The 22,769-nt window shown below is 45.1% G+C and overlaps 2 protein-coding genes across 2 annotated transcripts in view; one reads left to right on the top strand and one right to left on the bottom strand.

Moving 5' to 3' along the window:
- The first annotated feature begins 1,450 nt into the window (after positions 1-1,450).
- On the top strand, positions 1,451-2,846 carry DUSP4 (dual specificity phosphatase 4). Its single transcript, XM_010157510.1, is given in 4 exon segments — positions 1,451-1,612; positions 2,028-2,095; positions 2,097-2,233; positions 2,461-2,846. Coding segments are annotated over 4 exon segments (753 nt in total).
- Positions 2,847-8,815: 5,969 nt separating this feature from the next.
- The window catches only part of TNKS (tankyrase, TRF1-interacting ankyrin-related ADP-ribose polymerase), a gene marked incomplete at its 5' end in the record, with an annotated part of 61,818 nt that continues 47,864 nt past the window's right edge, over positions 8,816-22,769 (bottom strand). Inside the window, 10 exons of the mRNA XM_010157509.1 lie at positions 8,816-9,234; positions 11,068-11,224; positions 11,991-12,177; positions 13,023-13,128; positions 14,348-14,422; positions 15,835-15,932; positions 16,527-16,647; positions 19,046-19,128; positions 19,810-20,047; positions 21,372-21,560. Of these exons, the coding sequence (XP_010155811.1) occupies positions 9,148-9,234; positions 11,068-11,224; positions 11,991-12,177; positions 13,023-13,128; positions 14,348-14,422; positions 15,835-15,932; positions 16,527-16,647; positions 19,046-19,128; positions 19,810-20,047; positions 21,372-21,560 (1,341 nt within the window). The remainder of the gene's footprint in view (positions 9,235-11,067; positions 11,225-11,990; positions 12,178-13,022; positions 13,129-14,347; positions 14,423-15,834; positions 15,933-16,526; positions 16,648-19,045; positions 19,129-19,809; positions 20,048-21,371; positions 21,561-22,769) is intronic.

Genomic DNA, 22,769 nt, shown 5'->3' with positions numbered 1-22,769 from the left:
ACTTGTTTGAAAGGGTCGCTTTGCCTTTCCGAGGAGGGAGTCTGTTTCCACACATCACCCTAGACAGTTTCTCCTCCTCAGGATGGTGTGATGACCACCATAATGGGATGTCGTATGTCCAGGGAATTTAGGATCAGACCTCCTGAAGATGTCTAACAGGGACGGTTGGTCTTTTGGGTGCTCCTCCAAATCGAACCAGTAGGGTTGCAAAGGGATGCCAGTCCCTGGAAGTGCAGCCTCTGCAAACTGCCCTGCTCGTGTGGGAGGGGCAATGCAAATTTAGCGATGCATATGCATGTTTCCGCTTTAAGGCACTAGAGCCCTTCCTTGCGTAGGGGAGGCAACCAGAAAGGCCACTGGGATGCTGGCAGTTTTGCTGCCTCGGGATTCCTGGGCTGCTTTGCTGGAGATGCTTGCGTCCACTGGTCTTTTGAACATCTGGCGTTGTTCAGGGCAGTCTTGGAGCGGAGGCTGCATAAGGAGTGTGTGTACTGCTGCGTGTGCTCTGACAAGCCCAAATCTGCAGGCCTAGGTCCTGGAGTCGGGGGTGAGTATTTAGGAGCTATTCTGGGCGTCAGGGCTTGGTCTAGCTCGACTCCTGTGGTGATAGTGAAATACCTGGTGTCCACTGGTTGTAAGGCTCAAGGTCAGACTCTACAGGGATGCCAGGGTTGTTGATTTGATTTGAATGAGAGAAGAAAATATCACCAGAAGTGTTTGTTTGCAGCCAACACTGCAGTTTCCCCATCCTGGGAAGTCGGTGGAGATTGCTCTTGTTTTATCTGCCATTATAAAGATCCGAGGTCACCTTAGCTTATCCCCCTGGCAGCAGGTCAAAGGAGCAAGATGCTCTTTCATGGGGCACTCACCTCCACGTTCAGCTTGCACCCGTGTTCTCGAGAGGCAGTGGACATCTCTCTCCGGAGAGTGGCTTTGCTGTGGGCTTAGCATCCTTGTACCAGGCTAGCGCCAGTGCTTCCCTGACCTGTTGTTTCGGGAGCTCTGGGCTGGAGGGTCAGGCTGGGAAAGTGGGAGACCTCCCTGTGCTTTGTGGCAGGATGCTGTATGTGGGAAAGCTGGGAGCTGAACACTCCTTGGCTTGGCAGCAGCTTTCCCCATTAAAGTCAGAGGATGCTGGCAACAAATCCTCTCTCCATGGTATTAAGGAAGCAACTGTGGCCTTGGTCTGGGGTTTTTGGCTGGTGGCGTGTAAGGGACTAAACCCTAGGCCAGAGACTTTGGGCAGCCAAGGGCATCGCAGAGCTCTCAGAGCTCTTGCTCCAAGGGAGCCCTCAAGGATTCCCCCCCTTGCAGCTGGGAGCATGGTTGCTCATCCTGGGGCAGGAGACCACTCTCCCTTACTGTAGCATCATCTAGTGGCGAAGGGCACGGTGAGGTGTGTCGGCTCCGGCTGTGCTGTTCGGCGGCGCTGTGTGCGCAGCCTGGGATAATGCTTTATGCCTCTCTTCTTGCAGGGGGTTATGAGCGTTTCTCCTCAGAGTACCCGGAATTCTGTGCAAAAACCAAGTCCCTGAGCAATGTGTCACCCCCCACCAGTGCTGAGCCCCTGGATTTGGGCTGCAGTTCCTGTGGGACCCCCCTGCATGACCAGGTATGTCTAGAAGCCTAGTGCCCAGTTATTCTGACCACTCCTTCCAGCGCTGCTGGTCCTGATGGAGTCTCTTTGCTCTCCCTTGGCTGAGGCCTGCAGAGCCAGAGCTCTGCTCCCTTTCCTGTCATGGGAGAGCACTGTGCTCCTCCTGATCCCAGGGCATTTGTATTCCCCGGGGAGTAGACAAGCCCAAATGCCGTTAACCACACCTGCCTGCTCCCAGATGGGGTGAAGAGGGGGATGGCTGAAATGGGTTTAACGGCTCAGGAAGGCGTCCTCTTGCTCTGTCTTTCGAGGGCCCTGGATGAGGTGTCAGGTTCCTGCACTGCTTAGGGACGCCAAGCCGTCCGGATGTGTGTCCTGCCCACTGCTGTCCCCTGGTCACCCCTGTGCCTGTTGTTTTTCCCTGTAACAGGGTGGCCCTGTGGAAATCCTTCCCTTCCTCTACCTTGGCAGCGCCTACCATGCCGCCCGGCGGGACATTTATCTGTGCCCTGCGAATGGTCTCCCCGGCCTGCCCCAACCACTTCGAGGGGCACTACCAGTACAAGTGCATCCCTGTGGAGGATAACCACAAAGCCGACATCAGCTCCTGGTTCATGGAGGCGATCGAGTACATCGGTGAGTGCCTGCGCTGGGGAGCTGTGTCCCTGCGTGCTTCGCTGGGGGGCAGGTTCCTTCCCTGAAGACCCAGAGCCTGTGGCTCAGAGGGGACTGGTGTCTGGCAGGGTCCATGCGATCTGTTGCACTGGTGGGAGGGAGGTCAGCCACCACCTGCGGGTTTGGCGAGGGGCTTGGCTTTGTCAGAAGGGTGTGGGGCTCACGTCTCATCCCCTGTTGCCCTCCAGACTCGGTGAAGGAGTGTTGCGGCCGGGTCCTAGTCCACTGCCAGGCCGGGATCTCCCGCTCCGCCACCATCTGCTTGGCTTACCTGATGATGAAGAAGCGCGTCAAGCTGGAGGAGGCCTTTGAGTTCGTCAAGCAGCGCCGGAGCATCATCTCCCCTAACTTCAGCTTCATGGGGCAGCTGCTGCAGTTTGAGTCGCAGGTGTTGGCCACCTCATGCGCGGCGGAGGCCGTCAGCCCCTCGGGGACACTGCGGGAGCGGGGCAAGGCCACCTCCACCCCGACCTCCCAGTTTGTCTTCAGCTTCCCGGTCTCCGTCGGTGTCCACGCCACCCCCAGCAGCCTGCCGTACCTGCACAGCCCCATCACCACGTCGCCCAGCTGTTAGCTGGGAGGCTGAGGCCAGGCGGGCGGGTGGTGCCAGGCCTGGAGAGGCAGGTGGGCAGGGAGCCCCGTCACGTTAAGCAATAGCGCCGGACACTGCCGTTCGCCCTGGAATCCACGTCTTTTTCGTAGAGAAATTTCTTACCTCATTTTGGTTATTTTTGCATTTTATGTTTGGAAAGCACGAGAAGTTGTCCAAGTCACAAACCCCTGACATCGTCCAGGCTCTTTGGGGGAGGAAAAAAAATAGTATACTGGGTTTCCTCAAGTGCCTGGTCTTCATCTCTTTCCAGCCCTAGTTTATTGTCTTGGTTTTCTAAAAAAAGATACACCTCCCCTTCTCCCCTTATTTCTGCCTCAAGCTCATCTGGGTTGAAAAGGGTGCATACCTTCTTCTTTTACTGTGCAGCAGTCCTCCCCCCTGCACAAAGATGTGGGTGTGCGGGGTGGGTGCTGCTTACTGGAGCCATTGACGGGGCGGGGGGCCAGGCATGGGGAGGCGATGCGAGAGCTGGCAGGCTCCTGCTGAGTCGCCAGCTGAGCCCCTTCCTGTGGGGAGAGCAATTTGTGGCTGGGAGGGGGCTTGGAGGTGGAGATGCAGTCCTAAATGCCTCTCTTCTTGTCTCTGGAGTGCTGGTTCCTGTAAAGCTTAAGCCCAATCTCCTGTGGTTTAAATAGGAGAAAGAAGGCACGGGAGCAGCAGTCTGGGCTTTTGATTACTCTGTTTCCTCTCCACCCATTCCCACTGCCACTCTTCTTCCAGAAGGAGCAGGATGGGGCATGGCTGGGCTGTAATGGAGAGAAGCAGCTGGGCGGAAGAGAGGTTGGCCCAGGGATGCCACCCCTCCCTCCCCCTCACAACCAGTGTGTGCCAAGGGCCGGGCTCTCTGTACCACACTCTGCCACCAAGCCGGGTCCCGTGCACCTGTGTGATGCTGCTGCAGCTTTTGGTCCAGACCAAGCCCCATCTTCAACCTGCCTGGAGCCTTATTTCCCACTGCACCCCTCTCCTTCCCCGTCTCACCTAAGAGACAAGATGCCTGTGTGGCTGATGTACATATGTATGGTTTTGTTCCTTTTTTTTTTTTTTAGAAATTAACTTTTTATTTATTGCCTGAGGGAGGGAGAAAACAAACTGTTTGGAGAACATGAAAATAAACCCGTTTTCAACAGTTGTGGCTGGCACAGGTTTGTCCTAAGACCCAGACGGAATATCAGTTTGTGCAAACACTCGGCTTTCACAGGGCAACTGTTAAAAATGTATTTATTGAATTTTAAACTATTACAAGTATTGCAGATCAGACATTTAGCCAAGCACATTTATAGATCAAACTCAGTTGTTACAGAGATGTTACCTAAAGTCCACCCTGTAGGTAGGCTGAGAACCTGCCCATCGTCTTCTTGGAGAGAGAGAGGGTAAAGGAGGAAATAAATAAATGATATCCCAGCTCCAGGTAATTGGCAACCAAGAGAGGAAACGCACAGGGCTAGTTAAGAAAATGAGTTATACAAAAAAAAGGGTCTAAAAACTCAACCCCCAGGAATGCTGCCATTTGGGTTGGCAGGGAAAGCAGTTAAAAGGAAGATACACAAGCTTACGGGACTGGGGCACACAAAAATCCCCGTTTCGGGTTCCAAAGCTGAAGCAAGTTCTGCAGATGGTTAAGAACAAAGTATCAAAATTACCTTGTAATACAGAGACTCCAATCAAACGACAGTCGTAAGTAAAAGCAACACTAAAACTTCCCACTGAACTTCTGTTCAGCGAGACAGAACCAGGTATTTCAAAACCAGTCAGGTAACACGACCTGACGGGCATATGTGTTAGTGTCACGGGAAACGCATCCGTCTCGTGTTCCCTACTGATTCAGCGGCTCGTTCACCTTGCTTCAGAAGGTTTAATGCACATCTGCTGTCCCCCGATCCCCTAGGCTTCACATCTGTGATGTGCTAAGAGGGGAACACTGCCACCCCAGCTCCGTGTGCCCATCCTGCCGCCCTCTGAACGGTTGGGAGCGTGCTCCACACTGTGCCCAAGGCACCACTTCCGGCCACCGAGGGATTCGAGCCTATGGAGGTTCACAGGCCACTTGCTACCTGTGGCGAGACCCACGGCTTCCTCAGCAGGGCTGCAGCATGGCTTCAAGTGACTGAAACAGGCGGCAGATGCATCTCCTGGTAGATTTCTGAGCTAGATTTTTTCTGTGGCAAAGCAGCTCGGAAAGAAATCCCACTAAAAATAAATTCACACATTTCCTGGCCTTCAGCTTCTGTGAATGATGAGCAACGTTGGAACTACTCCGTTTTGTGGTTGGACCCTTCCTTTTACCCATCTTTTGGAAAAATCCGATCTGGGTCATTTCTGCTGTCAATCCCACGTGGAAATTCTAGACAGTGCACACTCTGTGTGGGAGCTCTGACTTCACTGCAGGGATGGAGTCGTCTTTGAGAAGATCTGCCACTGTCTTAGGCAGTTCCCGCAGGCCACACAGTGCCACAACAGGTCAGCATCCAGCAGCACTTCACGCAGACATCTCTAACCTACAACGAGCAGTAGGATCAGCTGGTTTCCAGAGCCAAGGAAGTGCCCTTCTCCAGAAGCTACTCCGTCCCGTATTCCAACCACGTGCTTTTCTGCCTGCTGCCCACCAAAGCCAGCAGAGCAGAGCATTTTGCGGGGCTTTCTCTTTGCTTCAGCGTAGAATTTTGGTTTGGGGTATTCCGTTATCGATAAGCAGAGTATAGAAGTCTGCAGGCAAAATAAATTCCGGCTGCGTAACGCAGCGGGATTCAATCGCATCACATGCAAACGTTCAGAACAGAGGTTAGAAAAACATAGTGCCCATTCCTTGGGCTACAGACCAGTAGTGACCGCAGAATGGTGGAACAAGTACAAGAGGTTTCTAACAGTCTCTATGGAGCTGGGATCGAAACAGATCGGCAGATAAAAACAAGGATGAGAAAAGAAGATACACCTTATTAAGGTATTGAGCTCTCTGCTTTTAATTCTAACAGAAGTTTGTTGGCAGTTGCAGTGTTGCTCTGCACAGGTACCCAATCCATCTGTCTCACGGAAACAAACACAGCAACGGAGAGCAGATCCCTCCCTTCTTTGCTACGTGGCCATGTTTCTTTGTTTTGCCTATTAAGGTCCTGTCGCAAACTGCACAGATGTTCCAAAATGCTGCCTCAGAGGGACACGGACAAAATCAACAGGCCTGAAAGGCAACTGTCCCTTTCCGCAGCAGACACCATGTTCTGTCCCAGTGGGAACAGCTCCTTCTGGAGCCAGTGAGAGGTGCCCAGACTCCCAAGCCTGTGAGACGGCTTAGCCCGGAGTGTTCTTGCATCCTTGGTTCCTACTGTGCCTCCGCTGGCGACCCAGTGCTGCAAATGAGCATCCCCAGTGGCATGGGACTGCCCATCTCAGCAAGGCAAAAAAGACATTCTCACTTCCCAAGAGGCAGAAGCTGCCTGTTTATGGGGTTGGTGCTATTTTCAAGGTCCTAATTCTCTAGAATTAGGAGGCATCAAGTTAACACCCTCAGCGAAAGCAGCAGCACCTGTACAGTAACATCCTGCCAACTGCAGCTCTACCACCAACACCAGGACCAGCTTTTTCAGGGGTAACTTCGACACTGATGGGCAGATCCTTGCTTTGTTCCAAACCGCAAGAGCAGCTACAACAACATACGGCAGGAGAGGCTACTCCTGCACAGGCTTCTACAACACACAGATGCATCACCAGGCCTGGGTACTCCTCTGTGTCCGGCCACAAACGGATGTGAGATCACGTCATTACGAAACAAAAACCACTGCAAAACGATTTCCTCACACAGCACCTTTACTCTGCACAGAACATCAGATACGCTAACACCGGCAGGTCAAAGATACCGGACAGTATTCTTATCCTCCACAAGTTCACGGCTGCAGAAGAAATCCAGACTAGCCATTGGTTCAGTCAGCACACAGGAAACAAGCAGCAAGAACAGAATCTGGTGCGGGCTTGGTGGGGTTTTTGTTTTCAGGTTTGTTGTTGGTTTTGAAAGATGTAAAGCTTTAAACTTCCACATTAACCATTTTGCTCACCTAAGCAGCACAACTGTTTTACCATTTAAAACTATGTCTAACTGGGGGATGGTGAGCAACACTCACTCTCACCGCTACCTGAAACCCTAGCATAGATAGGCACATCCCCCCACTCCATTATTAACTAAGTTAAAAACAAACCCCAAACTTAAATGATGAATACAAAGCTCCAAAGCCTAGTGGTGATCTTTGCAATCCTAACACTATGAAACAAAGAGCCAAAATACAAGCACCCAATTTTACCAATGAAGTTTGATCAAAAGGACAACTAGGCTAGAGCCTGGCACGGACTTCGAAGCTATGTATTTAACCAGGTCACAAAATGAAGCGAGAACCGCATATCCACTGCCAGCTCATGAAAAATCAACCCCAAAGTTCAAGATCTGTTGGAGTATTGCTATTTCTAAGGTTTTATTTAGAGATAGTACAAACAGATGACGTGCAGGTAGCCAGATTGCACCAAATGACTGATTTTACAGTGGGTGAAGTTCCTCCGTGAGGATAACTTGCTTCAACATTAATGTCTTAACGTTAAAAATGAAAATTTTGTGTTTTCGCGCTGAAAAGTGAAAAGCTCTTCAGGCTTTAAGTTTGTTCTATCCAAAGACGTTGGCAAGATCCCACTTGCAGGGGAGCACACACATTTCTATAAACTAAAAGCACACTATTCTGTCGTTTCCTTGCATTAAGGGGGATAAAACCTGAACGCATGAGCTGGATCATCACATACTAAACGGTGCTCAGCAATAGGGAGATGTACAGCGTGTTGTGTTCAGAGGAACTAATTTTTCTCCAGTCATTACACGCTCAACACCGAAGCACATCTCCTGGTATTGGTTGTTAAGAAGAAAAATTAACACGTCTCGATTTTCAGCCTTCTCTGAAGTTGTAAAAACAACACAAAAAAGAAATCGGTTTCCATTTTTGTTAAATGCGTATCCTCCACAAAGGGGACTTTCAAAATTGTTTGATGCTGTGCTACGCAATGCTTAAAACCAACTTACGCCTACCCAGTGAACTAAACCTGGGGACTTGCAGGGAAGGGGATTAGAGTGAATAAATCCTAGCTTTGGCCTCTGGTATACCTGCAAACAAATCCACTTGCCAACTGATGTTTTAAAAATTCTCTCTCATAAAAATGTAAAATTAATATTAAAAAAAAATATTATTTTTGAAATCCCGTAAGCTCTTCAACTGTGATGTCACACACAAAGATGTGCCATGAAACTGCTATAATACACCCTCCCTTGCCAGTCTGAAACCCACTTACTGGGGCTCATATTGCAGAGGGGCATAAACTGGATATGCCCTCGCGTGTGCAACGCTCTGACTTCTCACCTGCTATCTCCCAGCAAACCCCTATGCCTCTGTAACGGGAGAACATTGCACAAACCGCAGATATTTAGCAGGAGCCTTGGAAAATGGTCTTTTAGAGATGCCAGCAGAGGGCATTGACCTGCTTTATGAAGTTCTTCCAAGCACAAGAGCAGGTTTTACCCTTGCGAACACTCCCTACGGCTTCCCCCAGGAGACTCGGGCAAAGCAGCCAACTGACACAACCTGTTTCCACTCAAGTTACACTCGCTCGCATCATCAGTTGCTCAGAGGTGTGCAAACGAACACCCTACGTTGAAGAACTGGACCTAGCCCCTTCTCAGATGAAATTCATATTGCATTGTTAATGACTTTAGTCAAATCGACCTTGTGCAAAATATCGTTAAGAAGGTTCTGGCTCAACTTCAGAATACAAAAGGAAAATAAATAGTTGACTAGGATCTCTGGAAAACATAAAATGAATGGCATATGCTGAAAAGAAAGTTATGGGCTTAATGCAATTTATCTGCAAATAAAATAACTAGAGTAGTAGTGTCTGAAATTTTAACATGTGAGATGGCATCAATAAAGATTTCCGTTTGCACAACAATGTTCCCGAAGTCTAGATCAAAACAACATTATTTTACACGTGGTAACTGCAGAGACTAGGAGCCTGAGATATGTTATTAAAAGGCAGTCCCTTGTAAACTTTCCTCAAAAGGAACAGTAGCAGTCGAGTATGCAAGTTACTCATATTGTATTCATCAAGACACCCACGCTTTATAAAAGACATACAGCTTATTTCCAGGTTGTTAAGGATTTGATATGATACTGATTTTCTGAAACACGTATCCATCCAGTCCAAAATTGAAGTCACATCCTTCTTCGCTGCTCTGTAGCTACTAGGTCTTTTGCTCTGCTGCTGTTGCTGTCTGTGAGGGAGCTTCTGGTTTCACAATCTGGTATGTAATGAGATATTCTGGGTATGCCTGAAAGTTAAGAAAAAAACCCACATTACTTTATGCAGGGGTATGCTCAGCAAGCTCACATTCTGGACTTCACTACACGGCGATCAGGAAGGACAGAGCAAGAGTCAGCTCTAGGTGTGCAGAGTGCAAAAGAAAAAGCAGATTTCAAACCTAGCCAGCACTAAGTGGGAACTGCTCGATGTAGTTAATACCTTTGTTAATAAACTTGTAGAAAGACAGATGCTTCTTCCATGCAGACGCTGCCAGGAAATGTTCATGCAACTGGAATTCACAATCAGAGTTACCCTGCTTGCTGGCAATAATCCTACAGATCAGCCAGTTCCTGTACGTTATTCAAAAATCTCAGACGACCAATGTAGTCTGACCCTAAAACGCTCACTGACTTGCAAATGCCTTTAGTGGCAGTAAAATACTTGGCACACCCACACCGCATAACCCAGGCGCTTGTCCAGCATTTCCTCAAGACAGCTGGTTGGAGGTTCAGTCCCAGAACAAAGCTGAAGTTGCAGGCGGGCAGGGCCCCATTCAGAGGAACTTCGATGAGAAGAGACTACACCAACAGAAGCCTCCTGAAATCCAGCAAGGGCAAATGCAGCCAGGATGAACTAATTCCTTGGAATGTTGCGGGACGGGAAGCAGCTCTGCTGAAAGGTGCTGGGGGCCCTTGGGGGTCAGTAAGGTCAAGCAGAATCAAATGCGTCCCAGCAGCAGTAAAGGCCATCAGCATCCTGTGGTACATCTACAGCAGCACAGCCAGTCAGCTGAGCACAGCGGTGGCTGCTGTTTGTTCAGTACTCACTAGGCCACATCTAGACACCTGCACACAATGCTTGGGACCTCCAATACGAGAAAGAGGGCAACAAGCTGAAGCCAAGCTCAGCAGAGGACCAGTAAGGCAGTCAGGGGGAGAAAGCCCAGGATAAGCAAGAGGCAGCTGAGGGAGATGGGCTTGTCCAGTTCAGAAAAGGAAAGGCTTTGTGGGACCTCACAGTAGTCATCCATCATGTACGGAAGGTTACTGAGAAAACAGAGCCAGATTCTTTTCTGAGCTGCGCAGCAGGAGAATAAGATGAATAAAACAGAGGAGGTTCCTATTGGATACAAAGAACATATTTTTGCTCTGAAGGTAATTAGAGGAACAAGGTGCTTTTAAACACCATTCTCCAAGGCCTTCAAGACCTGCCTGGTCAAAGCAAGCCCTCATCAATCTGGTCTGAATCAGCTTGAACACGAGGCTGGTCTAGGTGACCTCCCCAAGGTTCCTTCCAACCTGAATTTATTCTATAATCTTGGAGCCATCCACAGTAGTAAGCAAACCACTTTTCTAGGGTAAGGGCCTAGCTGAGTTACTCAGATTAAAAATCACCTCCTGAGGATTGTTGTGCTAGTTCAGCTGCCATTTAAGGGTAGTCTCTTGACAGACAGGGACACTATCACTGCTGGGAATCTATGGGTCCATAGACCCATATGGGTCCGCTGTCATCATCATCCACAAGACCCCAGAAATGCACGTCTCCTGTTACTGTAGTAATGCCAGTAAAATGCAATGGGAGAACCAGTGCCTCCTGAAACTACAACTCTTTAACAGACTCTAGCAGTGCTGCACAAGGGGAATTAGGCAATTCTGGATGGTGTACATCAGAGCAGCTCGGTGCAAAGGAGTAGCATGTGCTGGCTTGATATGGTTCACTGTTTATTTCCACATTAAATTTAAAAAAAAATAACCTAATGAACCAGGTTATCAGAACGCACCTGGTACGGAAACCACTCACATCCCCTCTCCAGCTCCAAGCTCTGACCGTCCACAAACCCAGCCCTTGCTAACCCACACACCTGTTCTCCTCTGTAGATAACGTATTCAGCGTATGCAAGTCCATTCACGCTCGGCCGGCCAATAACAGAATGGTGCCCTGGAGGGGCATGAGCCATTTTCATCGTGCTGAACTGAAGAAAGGATTTTCCAAGGGTCACTCTACAGAAAAGCATTTGTCTAAAAGGGAAAAAAGAAAACACAGTATTTTAAAATATCTTACTAGGAGTTGTATGCTGCCAGAATGATTTCAGACTTCTGAGCTTATTCTGTTACAATTACTTTCTCAAGGCTTTTTGGAGAAACACTCTTAGAAACCAGTTCTAAGGCTGTATATAAAGCCTGTCACAGGAAGAAGCCTTTCTTGACATGCAGAAGGGAAAACACAGACTTTGTTTAGCCCTGACATGGAGGCCTGTTCTAGTTCACTTTATATAAAGCTGTGGAAAGAAGCTGAAACTCTCCCTGTGTTCCTACCAGCAGGGCCTGGACAGGTGTCACAGTGCAAAAAGCACACTGATGTACCCTGGTAGAAAACAAAGCTGTAATTAACTCCTGTTCACTACCCCCAAAATTATCCGATCTGTAGTACAACGCTGTTCTGCTGACCTCCACTTTGCACTGCAGTTTTGTTCTGAGAGTGCTTGGAGTTTAATTGCTATTTTCCTCTGACTCCTTGTTTTCAAACTTGCTGTTTCAAGCCCTTTTCCTGAGCCACAATTCACTTGATTTATACTCACTGAATGCTTAGATGTAATTTTTGACCTTTCCGTGGAACTTGCTGCATTTATATCCTTTTCTGGTTCAGTTCTGACAAACAGAAAACGTCATTTTTTCTGCCATGACCAAGCTCAAGTGGCTATTTTCCCTGCAATTCATCCTGTGCCAGGATCGTAAAAACCAGGACAGCCAGAATTACATATAGGGAACCCTGCTGGACTCATACCTGTGGCAGATGTAACAGGACCTGTCTTTGTGTGTGGGACAGCCTGTTCCTCCCCCTATCCCATACACATATTGATTGCTTTTTGAGGAGTTCTCGGCAAAGTAAATTCCAGCTCCAAACATTCCTCCAATGTATGCATGCCTTTCATCAAATCCTTTGTGAATGATAGCATTAATAAAAGGAGACCCTAGAAGAGAATGACACGAAATGATGTGTTATCATACACACTTGTTAAGCTGTATAGTAAAACAGGACTCTGTGTCAAGAGGAGCTTGTCTGCCTCAAACAGACCACTGAATACCAGAAAGCATGCTCCGTCAGCTGGAAGGGGGCGATACCCAGCAGGATGCAGCATGTGTGGGATTTATCATTATTTACCAAGATCCCACGTGTGACTCATATTTCTTACTCATTTCACAGATCTCATTAAATGGCTTTCCCCCCACTCACATTTCAGTGCAGTTTATCTTGTCAGCACACACCTTCTCCAGCAGTCAGTACTGGTTAGGATGGGGCATGATGTCAGGACAATCATACCCAAACCCAATTTCCTACGCAGAATCATAGAAGGATCTAGGGCAGGAGGGCCCTCAGGCAACTGTCATTTGTAGGCGCTTCTGGATGCTTCTAGAGAACATCTTGCTGAAACTCATAGTTGGTTTTGTCCTTTGCCTGAAGTGCCAGGGTAAAATGCTTTTACTGTGTGCTGCTCCCCACTTTCAGAAGATACTCTGTCTTTCTTGCAGCACTAACATCCTCCTAGCAGCTTTATTGGAAATGACTAAGACACAGCTTAGTAGAAAACTTTCTTTTTTCTTTAGGGTGTTATTTTTTTAACCTAGTGTAGCTTTTCAGATTGCAGTAACCACACAGCCTAACTCCACCACCCCCAACACCCCTGCATTTCTGGTGTACAAATCCAATTACCGTACAGGATGGCGACACAAAAACATTAACATTGCCTGCTGGTCCCTGTAAGCTTTTTTTTTTTTTAAAAATATCAGTACATCCAAATAGAGATCACTTCCTTACCATGAAACAGCATGCGTTCATTGTGATGATTATGATTCTCCTCTGAGACCTCCTTCTGCCTGTGACAGAATCTCTCCCGCAACTTCTTGTTCACGACCTTCTGAATCTGCAGTGGTACAACAGGTCCAACCATACTTGAATTGGAATTGAAATAGAATACAGTTTCACAGAGTTTGCATAAATTAGACAGGGAAACTAAGGGTTAGACAGACGAATGATATAAAGAAACCCCACGGCTGTTTCGCACACGAGGCTGAAGTCTTTCAAACAAGTCGATAGCACACGCTTACAGACGGTTAAAACCATTGTGAAACTGCAGCCTAAAGCTCTCAGGTTTAAGGAAGACTTTCAGGCTTCTCCCCTCAGAGCTTGTAATACCAAAAAGCACTACAAACTGTCTGAAAATCCTTCTTCTCTGCTCTGACCTTTGTTGAGCAACCTGTGCTATCTTTTTGAAGCTTGCTGTCTGGTTTAGGTCGAATTTTTATGAAATGAAACAACTTCTGAGGAAAGAAATTAGGAGACGTACTGGTGAGGTACCGTTCCAGCCACATGCTCTAATACCACTGTGGTTTCTGTAAAGGACTTCACCTTCGGTTGGCAATCAGACGGAAGCAGAGTTTGCTTCATGACATATGATCTACTGGGCCAAGTCGCATAGGCCCTGCACAGACTCACTTTTCAAACAGATACACAACAGGGGTTTGCTGGAGCTCAGGAACCGAGTTCTGTTCTGATCTCCTCTATTTCCTCCTCCCCAGAAAAGGAATCAGAAAGTGTACTTTCCCTCAGAAAGACAACACTCCATTTTCTGATATGCCAAGGCTTGTAAAAGGTGTTTTTCTAGTTGGCAGGGGAAAAGATGAAGGTGTGAAGATCCAAAGTAGCAGTGGAAGATAGAAACTTTTAATAAAAAGTCATGCTTCGTCTTTCCCCACCTTGCCAAAAATCTTTTAAAAGGCAAGAAAAAACTACACTGAGAAAAAAAAAATAATCTGTGCTGCAAAGTCAAATGCAAGAGTTACAGATTTCTGAAAATAAATCAGGCTGTGAAACTAAGTCAGGCTCTTCACCCTTCTGTCTTCAATATCAGTTCTTTGGACCCCTTTAAGAGGACAAGTGGATACTTCTCCCTCATTCCACTTGCAGAGCACACAATCAGTCTAATTTTAGCATTTAGCACTTGCTTTAGCTCTGCTCCTGAATATTATTTCAACAACGAACTTTAAATATAAAAGGGTGATCCATTAAACCGATTCTGCCCGACTGCATAAATACCAAGTTATTTTACCACACAGTATTAAAGTGGTGGTTTTGAAACTTACCCTGATGACATTGTACCTGTTGAAGATCCCACCAGCATTTCCACCATCCCGATGCTCCCGGATTGTACTCTGCATCTACATAAATGAACACAACTGCATGTTCAGCACACAAAGTTTGCTAGCGAGGCAAAGTATTCAGTGCAATACCTCAGTATAATCACTGGCAACAACAGGCAATCTTGATTGAAAAGTAATAAAAAGGTGTCAAAACACCCTGCCCCCCACCCCCCAACTCAATTTTAAACTGAAGAACACCCTCATTTCTCAGGCACCCAATGCATGATGCTGTTCCACAGCAGAGAAGTTGGATGATGCAATTATCCAACCTTGTAATAAAAATCTATGTAGGAAAAAGGAAAATAGTACACTTGCTATCAAAATTATACACAACTGAAAAACCTGCTTTATATTAGGAAAAAAATAATACTGGAAAATGAATATACAAAATAATTTTGTACAATTTTGAAGTAATAACAAATGTGTTTCTAATGAGTACCATTTGTATTTCTTAGTGATAGAAAAATGCTTGCATTATAAATTTTCCTATGACATTAGCAGCCCATGAGATTTTCAGCAGTTTCGCTGTCTCTTTTACAGAGGTATTTATAGCTCCAGCAACAACATTTAGTAACAGCTCAAATAAAGATCCTAATTTACTATAGCAGGCAAGTGACCCTTTCTGTTAGACAAGTTTATACAAAAGATCTGCACAAACTCCAGTTTACAGAGTTACTAATCAAAAATACTCCAGGCTAAGCTGGCACCAATCCTGAAAAGCTAGACTTTTCTAAAAGACTCCCAACACTTCTGTGCTACAGTGTAGGAACACTACACAAATAGCAAATGCAGAGTAAAATGGAGTTTCTTCCAAACACAACTCTTCACAAAATCTCTTTTCTGTTATGACTTTTCTTTCAAAATGGTATCTGCTTTTAATTTACTTAAATAAAAGAGCATGTGTGTGTGGGAGGCAAAATTACAGTCAACTCTCAATTATCCAAGAGCTGTTTATCTGGGTTACAGATTAACTAAGCCACTGAGACAAGAGAAGACAAGCTGGTTTGCATGCAGAAGCAGCCAGAGCACAGAGAATGCCCACAGACTTGTAAGGCCTCGATCCCTTGGTCTTCACTCATGGCCTTTGATTTTCACAGGTCCACTTATCTCCGGAAAGCTGTAGAAACCCTTGCCATGAGATGACATGCAAAACATAACACCATAAAGGCAAAATAGGGACAACACTAAGTGAGCAAACAGACTACTTATTAAAAAAAAAAAATGGCAGGACACAGCAAAATAACTTCCATCATTGCTCTCTATATAAAGACAAAGGAAGAGCCTTAAACTTCACGTCAGATCTATGCATTTCATATACCAAAACATACTTCATCACTTTCAACATGCATTGCATGCTTTAGCTCTGAGGGTTTATAAGTGTAGAGAGAAATGAACTTTCACTGGAGCATTAAGAAAGGTACTTGCAATACCTCCTCTTCTACGGACTGATACTCCTTATCGTCAGGAGCAAGATCAAGGAGAATGGTCCCCTGACTCACGCAGTGGAAAGTCAAATAAGGATTGGTGCCTGCAAAGAGAAGGAATTAAAGGAATAAAAACCAACAGGAGAACACAATACCAGCTCTATTTGTATCCAGCATCATCATTATTCTTCTTAAATAACCCCAGTACAGCAGGAAATGCAAAATAAACAGAAAGCAGAAGCACAAGCTTGAAAAGATAAAGTGCTTTCGTTAGCAGCAGTGGCTTTAAAACACACGTGGGACGTAATTGCACTTTATTGTTTCTGCTTTCAAGAGAAGCATCTGAGAAGTGTCAGGCAGCAAAAGCTCCATCCAGTCCATCCTTCAGGATATAAGTGGCTTGTGGGCAAATCAATCCAAAAGCTCCTGCCTGAGTGAAACAGAGACCCTGGAAACGGGCACAGCCTCCACAGCTGCCTCAGGGGTGTCCCTTCTCTGGTCGTCACCTGGTCCTGTATCTCTTCCACATATTGTTTACCTGTCACAACCCACCCAGACACCAGGTCTGCCAGCAAGAACATTTTCCTGACATCAGATTCTTTCAAGTCATGGTGACAATGCCCACATTTCCAGAAGGTGACTTCTGGGAGCCTGCTGGATGCTACACTTAGACTAACCAATACAAGTGTCATATTTACCTTGCTGCCCTCCTAGAAGTCTCTCCACACCTTTTATTAATTTGTGGCGGTGTCCATACGCATTGATCCCAATTTCTTTAAGCTCCTCATGCCCCATGTCTGCCAGGACATCCAGGGTTATCTGGAAAGGTAAACGATCACAAAAATCACTTGGCAAATCTGGCCTGATTTCCAAGGCTGAAGACCTATCAGTTCAAAAAATGGAATGTATTCATGGTGCAACCAAGCAAGCATGTATATTTTATGTTTTGCTGCACTTCTAATTGCTGCCACCTTCTGGCAAGCCTCTCCCTATCACAGGACCATACCCAGCTGCTACAGCCTGAAGGTGTTCCACATACAGCAATTAAAAAGAGCTGGTTCCCACCAACGTTTTTACTTCTGTAGAAGGAGGATGCACAGAAATGCTGGGACAAATCTGGGAATATGTGTGAAGCATTCCAAGTTTTATATTGTTGCACAATTCATTATTTTCACTACACAAACATAAGTGAATATTCTATAAGCTTTCACATCAGCATTATTATGGTGTGTGCTATTACTGTGTGTGTATATCCACACTTGCACGTGTATCAAAACAGTGGGTCAGCTATAGTAAGTCATGCTCAACTATTCCCCTGTTTTTGCAAATAGTTAACATTGTGAGGACACTTATAACTGTTCATTTGGTTGCAATATACACACACATCTATAATCACCTGACAAGGTTTTAGATTTCAAGGTCACAAAGATTATTGGTGGAAGCAGAAAGGTAATAAAACCTGATGTCAAAAACTTTGTTAAAGAACAGGAGTTAAAGGCTAAATAAATTACACTTAAAGCAACTGTCCACCAAGGTGATTCTGTGAAAAACAAAAGGCTTCATGTGGAGGAGATAGTTATATGAAATCTATTTCCAAATTTACACATTAAACTAGAATAGGAAGCTCAGCAAATAATGGGAGACCATACAACTTCATTCAAAAGAAGCTGGATTGTTAGCACAACTGGACTTGCACGTATGAACTCTGTCCACTACAAACTGAGTATCATTAATTCAAAAGAAAGCAACACAAGCAAGGAGTTAATAGCTACGCTGAACATCTGTCCAACTGAGCAGAAAACAAGCCTACTGGGATTGCAGTGGAAAAGACACTGAAGACATTCATCACGTGCAGCAGAACATTAGAAAAATACCAGAAAAATACCAAATTAGAAGAAACCCAGATATCTGAAAGCACCAGGAGGATGCAAGAGCCAAGGTGAAAAGGTTCACATGAAGGTACAACAGTGCTTGGAAAAAGCATTTTAGAACAATAAGCTTAAGGAAAATGACATTCTTGCTAGAAAGAAACTTAAAAGAGGAGCTAAACAGTTTCAAAATGATGAATGTATATAATGAATCTGATCTGCATTATTAAATCTTATTAGTAAGGGAAGATCTTAAAAACAGGTTAGGAGTAAAGGAAGCAAAAGTATAACAGAACCAGCATGGTAACAGGAAGGCGTGCAAAATAATAAGAAAAAAGAAATGTGCATAGAATATAGGTTGGTTTGAGGTTGGTTTGCTTCTTAACAGTAGCAGTTCCTAATGAAAGAACTTATGCTTCATATACAGGAAGGGAAAAAAAGATTATATGGTATTTTAACTTTGTGGAGATACCTCCTCCAACTGTTTCACGGAAACGGTTGGAAATTTTTCTGTAGGCAACACATTATATTTCAAATGTTTGTTTCCTGACCGCCTCATAAAAGATTAGCAGCAGAGGCCTGAGGAAAAATAAACAACATGAAATCCAACCTCTTGCGCTTGCACCTTTCACTTCCAGCGCTGTGTCCATCCCGCTCATGCAGACAAATCATCTCACTAGCTTTAACATGTTAAATTTAAGAAATGGTACATAAAGAGAGGCTACAAATACATTAGAGGTACTTCTGCTCTAAAAAGTAACATATGATTGAGAAACTATTACATTAGTTGTATTCTTTTCATATACTGTGAACGATTGACAGAATCCACATGGGTTTTTTCCCCATTTCTCAATCCCATTTGAAACTTAGACCTGCAAAACCCAGTTAATGCTATAGTCCTGAACTATTAAGAAATGTAGTTTTTGTCTTCTCTAGTGTGCCTTCGGCTCTGGTAAACCAGACCTTTACTTCAGCTCAGAGTGAAACTGGAAGGTTTCCTAGACCTAACCAAAGCGTCACGCACAGACTCAAGACTGCTGAAGGACAAGTACATGTGACATTCTAACCTAACTGATACAGCCATTGTGTCCAAAGTCACCCTCTGAATACAAGAAAAACTGGCAGTCATCATGTATGTATAGGAAAGTGAAAGACACCGGATAGCTGAATCACACAACCATGAAGTATCTGGCAACTCATTTGCAGTCTTCTTGGATGCACTTGATTTTCTGTAGGTGTGAAGGTGGTTTATTTTGTTTCCCCTTTTCAACCAGGGAATGAAAGCATCTTAAATTTATTAGATTAGTCTACCTACTAAACACACAGGCTTAAAAAGGCTTGCCACTTACCTGTTCTGTCTCAAAGATGTCCCGAAGGTGTTCAAGACCCAGGCTTTTTAGGAACTGGGTAATGTTCATGTCAAGCCCAGAAACTAGAAGAGAAGAAATAAGTCATTATATTCTATGCACCTGAATTAAAAAACAAAAATCAAGCAATATCACTGATTCTCTCCAAAGGCCAAACTCTTGATTCTTTTTACAGTTTGTTTATGTCCGTAATAAACAATCCACTTCTACTGTATGAAAGCTCAGTGCAAAGCTCATCACTGTTCCCCCCTCAGACTCCACTACTAAAAAGCACAGATGATCTGAGGCAAATACAGAATCATAGTGCAGAAGGAAAGGAAGGGTGGGTTATTTTTGCTATGTAATCACCTAAACGCTGACATAAAGCACGCATTCCAGATACTAATCAAAGGGTTTTGAAAGCCTTAGCAAAATTCCCCAGCCACCACAGTTATAATTCCTTCACCAAAATAATTCTCATTGGATTTTCTGTATAGAATCAACAACAAACATCTGGGCACCTAATCAGATCTGTCTTTGTCGTCAGACCTAACCACGGACAGTAAACACAGATGAACAGCCAGCAATGCTCCTAGCAGAGCATGTGAGCACAGAACAAGCATCAGACACTCTGAAACGCAGATAACAGTTCAAATTGTAAAGTATTTTCTGGCCAATCAGAAATGCTTTTCAGGTAAAGCAAGGCCTGTTGTGGTACTAAGCTACTGTACTTCTGGCAACATAAACTTGTCCAGCAGCAAAAGCACCTTCTCCTTCCTTCCTTTCAGTTCCTGCTGCTCCGTCACCAGCATTGGATGCCCCTCCTACGGCAAGTTCTGCCAGTGGCCCTGTGAGGTTATCTATACTGCTGGCAGCGGAGAGGCAGGATGGCGTAGATGCTGGTGAGATCAGGGAGGCACTAACAACAGTAGCTTGAGGCTTAAAGCATGTAGGCAACGATTCTGGAGGCATCGCATCTATCAGCAGAGCTCGGATATCATCAGCCTGCAAAAGAGAAAGAACATTCAACATGAGGTTCTATTATCACATGTCACTGATCTCCGGAAAGAATTCCTCTTTGAATTTGTTTTAATTGAGTGCTCTATTCCCCCCTTAAAAAGAAAACTACCAGCTTTTTTAACACGGGATTCATGGTTGTGAGAACATTCTGATTCACAGGTGAAGTGGGTTCTCCCCATTTCTAAAGGTATGTGAGAAGGTACATCTAATTTCCTTTCTGGCAGCATGACTTTATAGGTGTTAAAGCCAGGAAGAGCAATGAACTTTTTAACCTGAAAGCCTTCACAACCTAGGCCAGGCAATGCCACCTCATAACTTCTCTGTCGGGCTCAACTTCTGGTGCAGCATTTTGCAGTGGATCAGGGTTTCAATGGAAAGACTACCACTTTGCTATAATCACATCTTACAGTGTTATAATAGAAAAAACCAACAGACAGGAGCTACAGAGAATTATGAACTTAGCTAACAACTGGATTTAGCCTTTGTTGACTAAATTAAGCAGGACTCCCATTGTCAAGAATTTCCTCTTTCCATGTTCTTGTAGAATATGACTAAGACATCCTTACTGTCGCCCAGAGAAATCAAATAGTTTTTGTATTCCTCATCAGAAAGAAAGTTTTCTAGAGCTCAGATTATTCTGGAGGGTATTTCTGGAACTCTCCATAAATCAAACAATGGCTTTAGCAGACACTTGCACTATAACCAGACACAGCATCCAATTTGGTTGCATTATCTATTCCATCGAGACTGGTCAACCTGGAACATACATGTTCACATAACCTTATGAAGCTATTTAACCAGCTGCCACTGCCACCACTAACAAGAAAGTTTCTGGATGGCAGTTTTAAAAAAAGTTTGATAGCCACCTCCAAATCTTAGAATGTTATTTTGGAATCAGACAATAAGGAACTGAGGTAATAGGCAGACACTGAGCATAATTAGCCTCTGAATTAACCCATTCCTCTAAGGGCCATGTGATCTCCTCCTAGGTGCAAAGAAATAACCATCAACAGTACACAGATTGACCGTCATTGGGAAGGTTTCAGAAAGGTTTATTTCTGACAATGAGGAGATTGATCCCAGGAGTGAATTCTTAAGCAGAAGCAAACCTTAAATCACAAGCCACGTTAAGATCTCAGCCAAAGGAAAAAGCCCACTCACTGGTAAAAAGTCACAAATAGGCATCCTGGAGATGCTCATCTCCCTTTACCTCACCGCAAAGAAAGCTGAGGATGCCTTAGAAAGCCATTTGATATGCAGAGCAAATCCTCCAGAGCAGCCTGTGGCTGGCACACTAACACGAACTTACTGTTGCCAGATCTAGTGGTGTCTGACCCTCTTGATTCTTCATGGTTGGATCTGCTCCATGAGCTAACAGCAGAGCACAGAGCTGTGTCCTTCCTTTTTGTGCAGCTTCATGCAATGGTGTGAACGCCCATTTATCTGTCGCATTTACGCATGTGTTGTATTTGATTAATAGTGCTGCTATATCCACGTGCTAGAAAACAGAAGAACATCTTAGTCAACACGGAACTGGTAAAACACGTATTTCCTTTCTCCTGCTGGAGGTAACGGTGCTTAGAGAGCCCTCTAATTTCTCCCACTTCTCTACCTCCTGTCTCTATGCAGCAGTGCACCTCTTCAGGTACCACTTTACACTGTGGCTACACAGTCATCTGTACCTTTGCGCTGCCAGATCACCACCAGCATACGTATCATTGCAATCAGGCACACAACTGTATTTCTGCCAAATCACCCCAAGTACATTGCACAGGGTCTGTGCCCGCAGCAGGAGCAGACATGATACTTGATCCAGCGTAAAACCAATAGAGTTAACTGTCAGAATATTTGTAGACAAATTTGAACTGGCAACACAAATTTACAGGGCTGCAACATTTATGATAGGAATCTAGATGTTCTAAAGATCCATGTGTTGTACTGTTGAGCCACCACTTAAATGTATGTACACAGAAGTCGTCACACGTTATTTCCTTCTTGCAGTTTCCTGCAAGACCTTGAACCCATTTGTGGTGGCACGATTTTGTTCTTTCTCAAATTATATTTTATGGGAGAGCTGCATTTGTAAAATGCATTATGAGTGTCATAAGGGGCAACTGTTTTACATGGGCTATAAAAGTACTGATCTTATAACCCCACGCTTCCATTGATATCCCATCCCTGATGTCTCCCAAGTTAAAATAAGAGAACAGCAAACTGGCAAATAAAATTGTTGGCTGCTTCTGACCAATAAAATTACTTGTGCAATACAGCTATGAAATAAAAAAGCAGGTCATCAAAACGAGTAGGTAGGAGCAAGAAACACTGAAATCGTAAGCAGAAGCCAAGACGACTTGCCAATAGATTTTTTCCTCTCGATGGCAATTGAGTGACTCTCAGCAGCTCTTGTAAAAGAGCTTGATCTCTGAATAAGTGTAGTTTGAAAAGACTGCTGACCTTACTTTCTGCAAAACTTTTAAAGCAGTTGCTGTTCCTGTGACTTTGCTGCCACATGAAACCCTACTGAGGGACACGCATCATGAAGTGCCGGGTGGGAGAACTGAAGATACTTTGTGAGGAAAAGGTTGAGCCTGTGAAACCTGCCAGCTATGGACTTGTGAAACCAGTACTCATCTCTTCTCTAACTCCCATCACAGAGATCTGAACGGGCTGATGACAGCTCAGACAGAAGTGTGGGCTACCACAGGAA

The sequence above is a fragment of the Eurypyga helias genome, unplaced genomic scaffold, assembly GCF_000690775.1.
Source record: "Eurypyga helias isolate BGI_N326 unplaced genomic scaffold, ASM69077v1 scaffold15118, whole genome shotgun sequence".
Taxonomy (NCBI): Eukaryota; Metazoa; Chordata; class Aves; order Eurypygiformes; family Eurypygidae; genus Eurypyga; species Eurypyga helias.
Note: the sequence above shows the minus strand (reverse complement) of the source record. Positions and strands in the feature narration are given on the sequence as shown.